This window comes from Netta rufina (assembly GCF_964035555.1).
Source record: "Netta rufina genome assembly, chromosome: 4".
Classification (NCBI taxonomy): domain Eukaryota; kingdom Metazoa; phylum Chordata; class Aves; order Anseriformes; family Anatidae; genus Netta; species Netta rufina.
In genome coordinates, this window is record NC_140127.1 from 8183941 (window position 1) to 8199937 (window position 15997).

At 38.4% G+C, this 15997-nt stretch overlaps 1 protein-coding gene across 4 annotated transcripts in view; it reads right to left on the reverse strand.

Moving 5' to 3' along the window:
• RAP1GDS1 (Rap1 GTPase-GDP dissociation stimulator 1) overlaps window positions 1–15997 on the reverse strand; it is a 94894-nt gene that overhangs the window by 6206 nt on the left and 72691 nt on the right. For 3 of the 4 annotated variants that reach the window (XM_084285841.1, XM_084285840.1, XM_084285842.1), the window contains 7 exons: window positions 11512–11640; window positions 8969–9094; window positions 5701–5844; window positions 5297–5428; window positions 4750–4884; window positions 3125–3250; window positions 1722–1861 (listed from right to left, as the gene is read on the reverse strand). In XM_084285841.1, coding sequence (XP_084141967.1) covers window positions 1722–1861; window positions 3125–3250; window positions 4750–4884; window positions 5297–5428; window positions 5701–5844; window positions 8969–9094; window positions 11512–11640 — 932 coding nt within the window. Of the gene's footprint in view, window positions 1–1721; window positions 1862–3124; window positions 3251–4749; window positions 4885–5296; window positions 5429–5700; window positions 5845–8968; window positions 9095–11511; window positions 11641–14977; window positions 15071–15997 lie in introns of all 4 variants that reach the window. The other variant, XM_084285843.1, reaches the window with a different exon arrangement.

Consider the following 15997-nt stretch of genomic DNA (forward strand, 5'->3'; position numbering starts at 1 on the left):
AAATACTTGCAAAATACTGACTGAAAGTCAGGTAACTTTGCATGCTAAAGGGCAACAGTCCAAATATATATATATATATATATTTTTTTAACTATTTATTTGTTCTGAGGGTGCAAAGTTATAATAGTTATAACTAATAATAACTAATATAATAGCTAATATTCATTTTTAAATTTTATAGAATATTCATATAAATCATATACTTATTATTTATTTCTATTATGTTTGTCATTAAATATTATTTTTACATTTATGATTTATATAATATTTATGAATATTATTAATAATAACTAACAATTAAATAGTTATTTCTTGGAATAAGAATCTAGTTTAAATTTTTAAAGATAGTGTTGAATTTCCATTCAAAGGATACATCCCCTCTAAACACCAACCACAAGCCAAAACTCATCAACTGCTACGTGTGTTTAGAATGACTTACATGCCAGTACTTGCACAGACTATGCAGAGACATTCTTTGTGCAGGGAACCAGACACAGTATGATCATAACCTTGAAAACTGAAATCCTTTTAGTTATCATATTGAGGATGCTTGTGGTGCAAGTCACAGCTGTATGACTCATGAATTTAACACTTAAAAAACTTATTCTTTTCTGAATGACATAATATATACAAGTCTATGTGTATAGATAGAAATACATATATATAAAATCTATGCGTATATAAAAATATATATACATATATATTTATACTTTTCCTTACTTGCAGTGATGCTTCTTCCTATTTGTGATTTTTCTGGTAGAAATCCAAAGAGGTTTTGAGACTTCCTCGAATTCTCTGGGAACTGCTAATTTCTACTTGAGTTGGTGGAGAATTTTGGCTATATGCCCTGATGTGAAAATTTTAATGATTTTATAGGTGAACATCATCCTCCAAAAGGTAGTACCAAGCAGGTAAGAGATGACAGCATCCAGGTTCAATACCAGTGTGGTTTAACAGACAAGTACCGACTCCATTTTTTAAAATGGGACCTAAGGTTCCTAAACTACCACTGCCTTTCTAAATACTAGCTGAAATACTTTTAAATAAAAAAATGAACTCAAATCAGTGTGCAGTAAAGAACCAGTTGTACCCATAACCAAACCTAGAGGGCAGTAAAAGCATTAAAAAAAACACCAAAAAATAAACCCACCTTCTCAGCTCTACATTTTCTTCTAATAGTCATTCTGTGAATGCCTATTTAATAACTATCTATATAGAAAGATAACAGCGATTGAATGCAATGCCTCCTTACATATATCATCATAAAGTAGGAAATATGGCATGCTGAACTTCTACAGGATACAACGCAAATTCAAATGGGTGAGGACTGAGCCACATTCACCCTAACAATGTTTTTTAATTGGCCTGCAAATCTGTGACTGTTCTGCTTTGTTTCTATGTTTTTTACCTATATAGTTCCAGTGACTGTTTAAACCTGATGCTCGAGTCTGACGGGCAGGTCCTGGAGGCAGAGAGGATGTAACATATGAATAAAGGTCTGTCTGGATGCCTACCTGGGCAGCCTGCTCTGAGGAACCTGATTTGGCAGGGGGGTTGGACCCAATGATCTTTCGAGGTCCCTTCCAACCCCTACAGGTCTGTGATTCCGTGAAAGCAACCTGGCTTTCTAGAAAGATTGTGTACCAGAGGCCTTGGCTACTAATGATACGAAGTGCAGAGGTAACTCTTTGTGCTTAAAAGCTGAAATTTTCGCCACTTACTTTTGATTTGCTGTGTCGTATAAGTGCAGACAGTAGTCTGTTCGACTCTCCCATCACACCTGCGTGATCCTTGGCTTCACACCACTCCACCAACCGTTCCACCAGCTTTGCATTTTTTCCCAGCTGTTCAGCTGCTTCTGCTACACGTTGCCGGAGCCAACAACACAACAGAAAAGTTGTCATTTTTTTAAAGCAAGTGTTAGAAAAATAAGCTGAAAGTCACTAACTAGAAGGAGTTGAAGGAGAACTTTGCCAGCTTGAGCTAACAGTGTGAAAAGTCGAGGTTGCATGGAAGCAAGTAAAGCCAAAATGGAAACAAAATACCAAAAACACTCATAACCAAAAAAAAAAATGCCAAGGACTTTTCAGCTCCTCGCTCTGTCCTGCCAGTGGGCAGGCTGAGCGTGAAGCAGGAGCTGTGAGGGGACAGACCCAGGACCATGATCCAAACTGGCCATAGGGGTATCCCACACCATCTGGGGTCATGCTGAACAATATATAGGGGTGGCTAGCTGGGGTAGGGGGCCGGCTGCTTGGGGTTAGGCTGGGCAATTGCATTATGCATCACTTGTTTTGTACATATTACTGTTAGTTGTACTATCATTATTATTATTTTCCTGTCTTAATAAACTGCCTTTATCTCAACTCACAGGCTTCACTGTCCTGTTTCTCTCCCCCATCCCAGAGAGGAAGGGGGGAGACTGAGCAAACGGCTGCGTGGTGCTTAGCTGCCGACCGGGTTAAACCACAAGATGTTAAAGTTGCATAAGTTACTTCAATGAATTTCTACTTCACATCTAATAGCTATGCTAGAACTACAAGGGAGCTTTTGAAAAAAATCTGCTCTACTAGGTCAAAAATAAATACTTGGCTAATTATCTCATTAATAACTTTTTTTTTAGATGTCTAATTTCATAAATACAGATCTTAGGTACAAGAACAAGAAGCAGAACTGAAAGGTGCTCGCTCCTTTTGAAATTGCAGCTTATCAATTAGCAAGCGCATTAGCGTGCTCCAAGAAGCTAGGTACAGCTAGAAAATGCAGCAAGTGAACAGCAAAGCTGGAGTGGTAGCTTCAAACTCCCACGCCTCAACGCATACTCATAATGTGACAGTGTAGGAGAGTTCTGAAGTACAAAAGTAAACAAGCATTTGACACCTATTCTGAGGGTCCCGAGTAGTCAATTTAGGAGTGCTGAAAAAAAAGTCAACCCACATTTTTCTCTCCCTTTGCATATGTATTAGGTTTATTCTAAGGCTTCAGGCTTAAAATTAAAAAGAACAACAGCAACAACAAAAAAAAAAAACAATAAAAAACCCCCTCTGCTTCCCTTCTCTCTTAGCATTATATCATAGACTGAACCAAAGAGAATTACTTAACATAGAGAACAGCTTATTTTTACCTTGTGCATCTATTAACATTCTTAATGTTCCCAGCAGCTTGAATTGAACAGGGGGCATCTCCGATCTGAGAAATTTCAATACTGCTTCTGCAACGCCAGCTGATAGCATCTTAGCCTTATTTACAACTGCATGAATAAAGAACAGGAACGATCTCAAGAACATTTCTGGAAGGTGCAATTTATTTCCAAGACAGTCTTGATGCAACTTTTAAGACACCGTTTGAAAAATAGCTCGTGAACACAGACAGTGTGTGCTGACAATGCTGTGTTTTAGAAAAATGTTGGGGTTGCTAAGATGCAGGTATGAAATGCAGTGCTTTGTCCCAGCATGCACGCCTAATCTCCAGTGTTCACCCTGACCATGAACTGAAGGCTAGACCTCAGCTAGGAAGAGTCCTCCACAAAATGCACCAAGCAGAAGCCCAGGCTAGAGCTTACCTGTGCCCTAAAATATGGGGAAACATCTCTGATACCCAACAACACTCTTGTGTTTCTCATAGAGAAAGAAACTAAAGCATCCAATTAGCAGAGCAACCTCATACCCAGTCCCAATACTTTACACAAAAAACACTGTGGCCTGACATGTCTGGAGTCCTGGTAAGGCCTCCCCAAACTGTCCTTCATCCCTTCCACTAGTCTTAAGTTCTCCACTTCCATGGGTCCAATACTGTACTTAGGAAAAAATACTTCTTTCATATTCAAAGTAGTGTTTAACAAGCAGTTCATCACGGGGCCAATTATTCCTTGCTCATTTTTCAGTAACAATATCCATTAAATCTTGTTTAGGTCTCTGGCTGACATCCCTGAGCACAGGCTACAGGGAAGCTTTCCAAACAATGGAAGTTAACAGAACTGCCCAAGAAATATAAGCAAGTGGCATGCCACTAAAGCTGCATGGGTTTAGTATGTACTCACAATCATTTTTAGAAAATTACTCTTTGTGAAGACTGAAAATAGTAAAATGAGGTTAAATGGATAAAAGGCTTATTTTGTGGCCTTGTACTAGAAAGCATATATAATTATTATAGGCTTGTTTTGTTTTTATGTGCAGGTACTCTGTCTTTTACATTTGGGTAATCAAAACTCACACAAGTGGAGTTATTAAAATGACACAATTAGCATTCAGTTCATTGCCTACAAACAGTAACCAACTGGAGCAGGTTGGCTATTCCAACAGTTCAGCTCCAGCTCTAACTTCTGAACTGTCAAAGCTCTAGGAGTTAACAGGGAGATGCAGTGCTTCAGTAATTTGGGCACTGCTGTCTGCTGGGGACCCTCAGCTGTGGAAGAGAACCCCAAATGAAAAAAATGCAGAGCTCTGCATGGAAGGGTTTGAGAAATCCTATCTGAGGCCTCAGCTCCCTGCTTGCCACAAAGCTGCCCTTTCCTTGGTAGGGGGGTGATACTGTGGGTTCAGAGTGGCCAAAGGATGGCTGATGAATCGGTGATTTATTTAAAACTGCTGGCTGCAGCTGCTGTGCAAAAACTACAAAAGCAGTTATGGGCCTGAATGGAAAGCAGCAGGCTGACCTCCTCCAGAAATGTCCCACCCTCAGCCCCTGGGGCTTGCAGGGGGAGAGCAGAATTTCACATTGGTGCAATCAGCAATGCAAAGGGAGGCTTACCAGGAATCGCCAGGTTTCTGAGCGCACTCAGGGCTGCGTGCTGCACGGTTACGTTTCCGTCCTCGACATGTCTGTCTAGCAGATCCATCAGCTTCTGAACTATGCCATTATCCACCATATGGATGCAGTTTCCGTCTGTGCAAGATGAGACAATGTCACTTGTGAGTGAAAGAATATTGCTAAGATTTTTATTTGAGCTTTTTAAGAACAGAAGTGTCACTTCCCTGCTCCTTTCTAGATCTTACTGCTGGAGAATTTGACCACCGTCGTCAATGGGGGGTTACAGTGCTCATGGCAAATTTAGAACAGTGATATGAGAAACTGAAGAATGCAGAAATCTATACACCTATCACAAATGTGAAAGGTTTATTTTAATTATTATTTTTAAAGCAGCCTTAACACTTTCTGGGATTTTAAATTATAAAACTACCAATGGTGCTGTATAGCTTCATACCAGCTTTAACACTGCACACACTTTCTCTGTACAGATGTAGCATGACAGAAAGGCACAAATAAATACATGTAAGATACTATAGCATAGTCTTACCATTTCTGGCAAAATTTGCAATAGCCAATGCTCCTGCAAGCTGTAGCTGATGGCTATTGGAAGGAATCCATGAAAGCACTCTTTGGAACACGCTGCCTTTTCCTCCTTCAAATAACTTTTGCATGGATTCATCTGGAATAAAAAGCCAAAGCTTTGTCAGCAAGCCAAAAAAATGTTAGGGAAAATTCTTCTATTTTTATGTGTCAAGTTCTGCTGGCTTCACTACAATTTATTCAGTCCTGCAATCAGATGAGAGACAAAATCTGACCTACTATATGTTAAATGGCAGGTCCTTTAGGTTATTTAAAAAATAGTTTAATAAACAGTAAACTTCAGCAGCCAAATGGCATACAGGTGTCTGCTGTTGCTTTGCAAAAGGTAAACTGTACTTACACTGTACTTACCTCCAAGCAATAATAAAACCATAAGATCTGAAGCTGTTTTAAGCTCTGCAACATCATCCTCTTTGTCACTATCCACAGTCTTCTGGACAATCTCAAGCAAGCACTCCACCAAGCCTGCTTCAACCAGCTGCAGTTTAATGACATCTGAAGAACAGCATGGAGAGGAGGAGTCAACATTATGAGTTTAAACACATCTATTGTACCTGCATGCGGGACAGCAAACACGTAACAATGCCAAGTGTTTCACTGACAGCTCGTCAGTGCAACTTAATTATTGTAGGTTCTCAGGGTCAACTTCCATCACTGCTCATCTACCAGGTGCTCCCCCAGCTCTGGACTGCCTTTAGACCACGTCTACACACTGTGAAGCAGTGTGGGGCTGCTCTTCTGTTCTCAAAAATGAGCAAATTTATCTGCAGAAAACATCTGGCATCTCAGTCCTTACACAGCATGCTCATAAGGGCTGTGCTGCGTTTGGGATCTCCGAAGACTTTGGAGTGTGCTGCAGAACAAACCTAACGTCTCACCTTCTATTTCGTCCACAGAAGAACTACTGACTTCCCACAGACACGCAAATATCAAATACAAAACTTTTTGATGAAATTTCAGAGCAATTAATCACCTATTTCTTTCAGCTGAGCCAAGGTTTCGGCCTTTGTTGAAAAGGCTGCAGGAGGAGTACAGTAAGGCCAAATCCAGCAGGCTGGGCTGGGAGAGAAATTTGTTGTGATTGGGGAAAACCTGAACACTGATACAGCAAACTCGATGCTTAGTTACTAGCAATAAGGCTCAACAGAGAAGGTGATGAACGTGTTACTCAGGTGGTGAAATAGGAAGGATTTGGAAGCAACATTTTCTGTTTCTGCAACACAATTTTTAACACCTTTTTTTCCCCCTGCGACTGGAGCTGGGCATCTCCTCTTTTACATGCCTAATTTCCCTTTCTGTTAAGAGGGGATGGCAGGTTGCCTGATGCTGTGTCACCTCTTTTTGTTCCATGAAAGTGATTCTGGTAGTTTTTTCATACCGACTTTAGACAAAAGAAGCTCTGCAGAAACATCCAAACAAATGGATAGTGCATAGTTTTTTTTTTTTTTTTTTTTTTTTTGCATGAGATGGCGTTTTAACAGTAAGGAGTTTAGCCCGAGTTTAAAAACATTTTAAGGCCAAAGCCGTGGATGCATTTTTTTTTTTCCCACAAGCGACAATTGGGTGAGGAGGTGTTGCACCTCCGGTGAAGGATGTGTCTGATTCTCTCCATTTACTGCTGTTGCCAGGCTTTTTGCCTGACCGAAATGGTTCCTCTCAAAGCAGCTGGCCTTCTCATGAACTTTGTTAGGGAACACAAAATATTCAACTGGGATTTTTTTTTAAATAGGTACTTTTGCACTGAGGCCCTTAAAAAGTTGCGGAACATCAGGTCGCTGTGATTTGAAAGATAAATTGCTGCACCAGGGTCCTTAAAAACAGAACAAAATGAACTAAAATACCTCCCCCACCAAACAAACAAGGCAACTCCCCCCAAATCCATTCTGCAAATTGTTCATTTAGATGTTTTTGCCTGCTGGCCTATTGCCAATGATCTACAGTGAAAAGCACCTAAACGGTACCAACACAGTGAACTCACTCCCTTTAAACATGCCTTGAATGCACAGTGACAGAGTTCAGCTGACTACCTTGTAACGTGCCAGTGGCTGAGTTATGTTCAGCAGCAGTAAACCCATCAAAGTTTACTGTGACCATAAAACGCAGAGAAAAATTAAGCATTTGAACTGAGATACGTGAAGCTAACACAAAGTTGGACCCGATTCTGCATCAGTCTCCAAGGATGGAACAATTTTAGAACTGCATGCTAGTTATTATATAATAAATGAATAGATTTTGGCAAAATGCACATTTTTAGAACTGAAGAGAGGAATCCTGTTTCACATATCATTTACAATAAAAGACAAAATAACTGCTGAGAATAGACATTACCACTTCTTTAAATTGAAGTCAAGATTTATCTTGATTTATACTATGTAAAACAGACAGATGTTGAAAAGAGTAGGATGAGACTTAAATCTTCAGAATCTACCATTCTAAGATTTATTCCATTTAAACAAATTTTAATGTTGAGGTGATGAAAACAAAGTAAAGAGCCATCAAACACTGTGCTGTCTTCATACTGAGCTGCTTCCCACTTCAGGCCAGAACTAGCTCCACAGGTTAACTCATTTTTTAGCTTCCCTTAAGGGCAGATGGTAGATTATACAAACCACCCATAAGTCCTTCTGGAGGAACATCCTGCAGGGATGATCCTGCACACATCCCTGTCATTCACTGCTCAAACCAGACAATGGATCTAGGTCTCCCGGGGCTAATAGTAAATATATTCCACCAAACCCCCAAATTAAATTTAAATGATCTCTCAATGAATAGTAAGCAGAGAGCGTCCTGCTCTTAGCTCTGCAATTAGCATGCTCCTTGTAAAAATACTTCCATGGGACATGAAACTGTTGGTGGCTCTGAGATCCCAGGAATTGATGTAGTGGCTGACTTTTTGGTGCTGTAATGGGCTATGAACACTTTAGCCGATCGTCGTGCTCTTCCTGTTGTTCCTCAGGGATTACAGAACTACAACATCCTCTTTTGAGCTTTGAGGGGAAAAGTGAGTTCTCCTCATTTCACAGATAAATCTGCTGGCTACTTTAGAGAAGTAACTACCAATAATAAGCTCCACTGAGTCTAAAATGTAACTTTTCAATCAAATGGACTGTGCTCAAAATATAGGAGAAGAATATGGTGCTGAAGGCGAGCATAACACTTAACAGTTCTACAAGATAGTGCTTCATTATTATTGTACATTAATATGAAGCAGAGGTGTGATAGTTACTACATATTTCCTAGCATCTATCATTAGAAAATTATATCAAAGCTCTTATGGGCATCTTTGATATTCACATTTGTCTAGAAAATACTGTGAAATCCTCTAAAAAGCTGCTTTTAATATTCCCACTGCTGTTACGGGGAAATCAAACGTAACATAATCATACAGAAAGCGAATCAGAGGTGGAATCAGCATCAACAACTTGTAGGCCCCCGTCATGTGCTCAGACAATTGACATTCGCTTCATCTGAAACTGTCATCACAAGGATCAACCATGCAAACTTCTGCACAAAGCAGCCAGTTACTCCGCCTTTAGTCCCTAAAAGAGACAACAATATCCTTTCCTTTACAGCATTTTGGTATAAAAAAATACTGTAAGATTAAAATTAAAATTCTCACCGTTTTCTGCCAGGGGAGCCAGAACTTCAAAGATCATCTCTTTTTTATCATGCTCTATTTGTTTCTTGAACAGTTTCACAAGCTCTTCAGCAATGTTTGTGTAGGCAAACTGCTCTTTACTTGACTCTGTGAAGAAAAAAACAAAAACAAAAACATATCAAGTAAACAAATCAAAAAGTAGAACTATTTTCTCTCTGTTACCGTGTTTATTCAGTAAGATGATTAATAGTGCTCTTCACAGACAAGAACAATAGACTCGCGCTTGTCACTAAATGAAAAGAAAAATGTCTAATGCTTCTAAACAAATGTACTGACTTAATTATGATTAAGACTGTTAAAAAAATATCTATATTTATGATCAAGGCTGTTGGGGCTGTTTCTGCCCCAGAGAATGTAAAGGTAGCTATAGAAACAGTAACGTTATGAAAATAGATATTAAGTCTTTGATTACCCTCAGCTTAACAGGAAGAATCACAGATTATATACTGCATTTTTCATGGGAGAGATGCAGAGTCATACTGAAAGCTTTAAAATTTTTACATGGTTTTGCAATGGTGACTTTTCCTTTGAGATCTGTGCATGGCTGTTTCATACCGCGCAGATCACACAGGGCAGCTTTGCAGACAGACTAGCTTGCTACGAGGAGGTTAGCCAGCAGATAATGGTTCTTCACACATCGTGGATTCAACAAAAGCATCTCCTCCTCCATCACCTGCATCTTATTCTTCTTCACTGGCAGTTTTACAGGGGATGCAGATGGTAGGACTGGTGTTCTGCATTCTCCAGTTGCCACCTCCTGAGGACCATCTGTAGTTAAAAAACCTTCCAGCACCTTTGCTACTGCTCTAATGGATCGTTAGGGATTATTTTAATGTAGAATTGACCAAGGACTGGGAAAAAGCAGGAACTGCAGACTGACCCAGCCCCTTTTCCATACATCCTATTGTTGTTTTCTCTCTCTATATGTAAGATCATGTCGCATATTCTAAGTGGATTTTTGACCTTTCCAGTATTTATAAAAGCATAGCTACTATTCTCTATTGGGTTTTTGCCCTGCTTTGACACAGAATAACTTTCATTTAATGTTTCTCAAGGGATCTGTGCATTGCAGTTGTCTTTTCTAAGTGATGAAAGATGACAACCTAACAATAAAACTCCCTGAAGTTATAAGGCAAAAATAAAATATTACAGTTACAATGTGATCGACTAAGCTTTTGCTTAAGGGAGATTAAAGTATTACAAGCTGAATTAATTTTGTGCCAATCTCATAGAATAAGCATTATTTTTCACCACCCAGGAGCAGGAAGGGAAGTGGCTGCCGTTGAGCTTCTTTCTCATGGCTCTTTTTGGTCAGCTGGGCAGTGCTGGCTCTTCCCAAACAGGGAAAGGAAATGGCATTCTCAGCAAAGATACCATTTATCGTATTTAATATCCGTATGGACTTCCAGTAAATGAGTTGTATTACACTTTCTCCTGTGCAGACAGATAGACACAGTGCCTATCTTGAAGATCTCTGATCTACTCATTTCTTTAGTGCTATTATGATGAGTCTTTCTGTTGTTTTATTATTATGCAAACTTGCCTCCTGTGAATAAAGGTATTATGTGTGTGATCAGACTAGCGTAGATGAGGACATAATATTCCCTCTGGCCTTGAAAACTATGAACATACGTTGCTTTAAATAATTCCAGGCCTCCAAATAGTACTAACTCAAAGATACATTTTTCACATTTTGAATTGCTGAATGTCCTTTGAAATTCAGGATGATGATCCTAACTGCTATATTATTACGCTCCAGAGTAAATAAGTAAATAAATAAAAAATAAGAGGACTAGAATTCCACAAAATAGGTTAGCAAAAGAACAATACTGATTTAAAACACAGGTGATAAAACGCAGGACCTAATAACCTGCTGGTTAGTTAGAAACACTTAGTTTTCATTTACCAATGAAAATCAATGCAATTGCAAAGGCTCTGGATCAAAGCATGATCACAAACTTCAATTTAAATGAAGTTGTAAGTAAACTTTTTAAAAATACCATCTCTAGCTTGGTACTGTTCGTGATTTATATATGCAAGTATTTAGTCTACTACATGTTAAAAGTCAACACCTAAAAGAATATTGTACAGGCAGATTTACAAACTGTGCCTGTCTCAGTTTCATTCAGTGATTTCCATGAGCCCAATTTAATCCTGATACAATGTTGTGGAGCTGCACCAGGATATATTATTTATATTATTAATAAATAATTCACTGTAAGTAGGAAATACTGCTCAGGAAATACTGTTGGTGATTTAAAATGTGCCCAGTTGCATTGAAGAACATTAACATAAAACATAAGGTGTACTAAGTACCCAAATAAATTTAAGTTACTGAAGGAAAGAGACAACTATGGGTTTTAGAGATAAGCAGAAATTGCTCGCTTTAAATTTTGAATATACCAGAAGGAATGGAAGAAGCATCAGTGCAAGACTTTTGTTATTCTTAATATTTAACGTTAAGAAAATTGGATGTAAATTTGAGATTAATATTGCGGACTTACCAAGTTCTGCTAAATTGCCAAAAGCAACAAGGCACATCTCTGTCAGAGCTGCATTTTGGCAATGAATACCCAACAATTTCACTAACGTAGGAATAACACCCATATTGATAAGCTGCGACTGCAGGGTATCTACATAAAAAGAAAGTATAACAATGAGTTAGTATTTCTGTTTGTAGTAGTATTCTTTAAATCAAAAAAGCATTTTTCACACAAAGCAACTTCTAGCCTAAGCAGCATTAAAATGGCTGTCTCCTCTACACTAGGATCTGGTCCAGACACGGGATACGGACTCAGAATTCCCCCTTCCCCTGGCAATGGGACACCTTCCCAGAAATATTCCCTCCTGCTCTGGTGGTTAGGTATTGTGAATTATGCAGCTACTGGTCCTTTTGTGGTTCCTAATATATGTTGGGTTTGGTTCTTAGCTGACTGAGACTAGCTGACTGAAATCAAACAAAACTACATCAGTGAAAAACTTATTTATCTAAGAGCGTGGTTCTATATACTGTTATCTCTTAAAGATCAAAACTGGAAAATTAAAAGTAGAATGAATATAAACTGGTACTGAAATAAACATGAAAAGTTTTATAAACACAGGAAGTCACAATGTAGATTATGAGGAGCTTGAGAAAAAAGAAAGTTTAATAAAGACAAAAAAAATGGAAGGTTTAAGAAAAGTCCTTAGAAGCCATTCTGATAATTTCTTGCATAGGATGAAAGTTTATAGTATTTACAAGTAAGAAAGTTATTGCTCCTAGATGTCTGCAAATAGAAAGGTGCTTTGAAAGTTAGGCAGAAACATGATTGTTTTAAAGGAGTATTTATAACCATATTTTCTCTTACACATTTTACCTATAACATAGCAAAGAAGAAAAACATTGTTTCACAGTTGAATAGAATGAAGCAGACATGAACACACCAGATGTTAAGTAATTTTCCTAAGCATCTTTCTTCCTTTATTTCTAAGCACTTTAGCTATGTTTAAATGTTACAGACTCAAAAGATGAGGATCCAAAGCCCAGTGAATTCAAAAGAATTCTATTACTTCATTTAGCTTTGGATCAAGCCCTACAGGGGGAATTATTATTATTATTATTATTTAAGGAATTCATTCTGAGCAGCTGAAATCAGTTGAAGTTTTTAACATCTGTGGAATCAGAGCCATAGAAATTGCAATTTTTATAGGGAGATAAAAATATCTTACAACTGAAGTCTAGAGGATTTAGTATCATCTCATGCTCTCAGAAACTTCTTTGCCTTCAAGATTCTGCCGAATGCATTTCAAATTATCATGTAATTAAAATTATGAAAAGATTTTGGAATGTTTAGTTCATTTATATTTAGTAAAAATGCTTTTTGAATAATCATCAATTTGATGCACTAAATAAGTAAATGTTGCAGTTATTACAGGTTATTGGGAATGAACAGGAATCCTTATGGCTTGATGTCTTTAATAAAACTGTATTACTTACCAGTAACTGAATTTTCCTTTTTTTTGGGGGGTGGGAGGGTGGGCTGGGGGTATTACCTCTTCCACAGATTCATGGTCTTTAGAGAGATTTATGAGAACACCATCTCAGACATCAAAGAGCTGTTGAAGTTGTCAAATTTCAGGTAAGTACAAATTGCACTAGCGCATGCATTGAATGCCATTTTACCTCCAGCAGATGTGTGAGTCACTACAATGCCCTCCTACTTCGTCCCAAACTGAAACATCTACGTCTTAATAGAGAAACCTGGGGGGGGGGGGGGGGCGAGGGTGGGGAGCTGGAATGGTTCTTTGGAGAAAATGATTGTGTAGGAGAACTCAAGTTACTGGTAAATAATCTGTTTTTCTCCTTGATTTGTGATTGTCCCCTGCAGACACTTAAAAATGCTGAAGGAAAATTGGTAGTCATGGAGAGTAGGAGAACAAAGACACAAACCACAAATGCCATAGAAAATTATGTGGAAAGAAGTTGTTTTGTTACTAGACTATGCCTTTAGTCACTCTAAAATCACTTCATCCAACTCTAATGGACAAAGAGAGAATCTCTTTGAGTAATCTCTATGGGCTCCACTTGGCAAAGCATTCTGACACCAGAAACACAAACTCTGTACTTCGAGCAGTGCTTTTTTCTGCTGTCTTTCTCTTAACACAATAGATACAAAAAGTCTGGAGGAAAAGATGAGTGGAAAAAGGGAAACTATATCCAACCCTGAAAGAAAAAAAGGAATCTTAAGAGCTAAATGGAAGGATATATTGTTCAAGAGTGCATTGCTTTAAGGGACTTTAGAAATCCCTAACAGGAAAAAAGGAAGAAGAAAATATACCACAAAAGAGTAATTGCACTGGTTTAAAAGTCAGATGTTGCATCTGACTCCATACCAGAGTTATTTCCCTGGTGTAGGAGTGTACCTGAGCACACGAATGGCCTAGTGCAGGAATGGGATATAAAGAATCGTCAGCAAGGGAAAATCCAGGCACTGTATCCAGGCCTTAGCTGTGGTAAGCAGGACGTATTTTCTCCTCTGACAAAGATAGGACAACCCTGTGAGTCACAAAGCTGCACAGGAGGCAAAACCTTCAAAAATGTAAGGCCGCCAGCAGCTGTTGGCCATAATTAAGCCTGGGCTTCCCATACAAATTCTGAATTTGTTTTTTATATCTGTTGTTATCACCAATAGGAGGCTCTTTCTCTATTAAATGCAAGAGCAAATTCTATGAAAGGGTAAACTTGCAAAACTGCATTTTCCTGATGAAATATTTTCTTTCATATTGCTTAAAGAAAAGAAAAAAAAAAAAAGGAAAGTGATGCTAGGGGGAAATTGTACATCTTCAACAAAAAGATTCTCTCATCTGAATTTTGCCCCTATGTGATGCCCTGAGGTAAATGAGTTTAGCATGAAGTTTGGGGAGAAAAGCAATAGGCTTCTCACTGGTATGGAGACCTGCAGCACTTTTTAGTTTGGAGAAATGAAAAACATTGGAATGGTTCAGCCTGCAGAACAGGGACCAGCAGCAGCTCTCAGGCTCTCCTGTGAAAGAGCACGGCCTGGGTAACCTGGAATAACTGCGTAATGTCAACCCTTCACTGCATGAAGTGCTAGGGCCCTATTAGAGCAGGAGACAGTCACAGGGGAAATATGAATCCATCCTACAAGAAGTTGCCTGATGCAGGGCTAAATGAAACCACGAGGCCCGGCAACATCATGTCTCAGGATGAAACAACATTCCTACCAGCTTCCTAAGCAGAACTTGGTGCATAGTGAATGGGAAGCATGAAAAACCGAATGCCTCTTCTGAATTTCTGACTTAAAACTAGAAAAGAAACTCTCAAATTTTACGCTGCTATCAAATGTTGCGCTAGTTAGACGCCTCCGTGTTCTCTCGGGGCTGAAAAGCACTGATAGTGATGCTGCACAGATGCATATACAGGTAGATAAAAGGCAATCAATACATGCGCCAGCACAAATAATTACCTACCTAAAACTTGAATTTCAATGGCTCCATGTCCTTCGGTGACACACATGGAAACTCCAAAGAGTAAGATCTGAGGAGAATATCCCAAATTGAGAACTTTATTGGGGGCATTTGAATTCAAAATGCTGATTTAGGCTGTTTGATTTTGGACAGAATTTCAGAAAACAGCTAGTCATTTTGTGTTTAATCAGTAACAGTGATTATATCACTAATGTTTTCTACAAATTGGTGACATAAATTCATACCCTAAAGAAACAAAAACACAACTGCTTGTGACCCCCACATCTATGTTAAATCATCATATAACATACCTCACTATCATTAAGAAAAAACAAACATACTTTTTATCTGCTTTTACATGCTTTATGTTACTTTGCATTTAAGTATATTTAGGACTTGAAAGCATGCTAAACATTTTTAGCTGTGATGTAAATGAAACAAAAACCACGGCAAGCATGAAAATTAGCAAAGGTAAGTCTTAGAAGGAAACGTTGAAATACTGCTATTAGACCATGATCATGGTACCATAAATCTCCCTTTCAGTCCTTGTGTAGCTTCTGTAGATGGTAAACAATGCAAGACAGTCCCCAACACTCATTCCAGTCACTAAGAGTTTTGTGAGAATAAGAAAAGCTTGGCAGTTGTATGATTTAACATCGTAATTTTGCATTTTACAAAGGCACTGAATGAAAAAGACAACTTTGACAGACTAAAGTTTAATATGAAATGAGATGAGAAAGTAATCTATAAACAGACTTTCTTTATATATACATACGTAAATACATATACATGCATACTGTGTCCAGTTGACTTCTGATCTACAACTTGACTACCTAAGAATCCAATTGACCTAGTTCTTCCATCCATTTAAAAATGCTTTTGTGATTTGTTTTGTAAGTCTCAAGAGAGACAATTAGCTACCTTATAGACTGATCCCATTAACTTGCAAATAGTCTTAGGTCACAGGATTATGAGATCTGCAGAATAACTACTCATGTCACTAGCTCTTTTACGTGACTATTT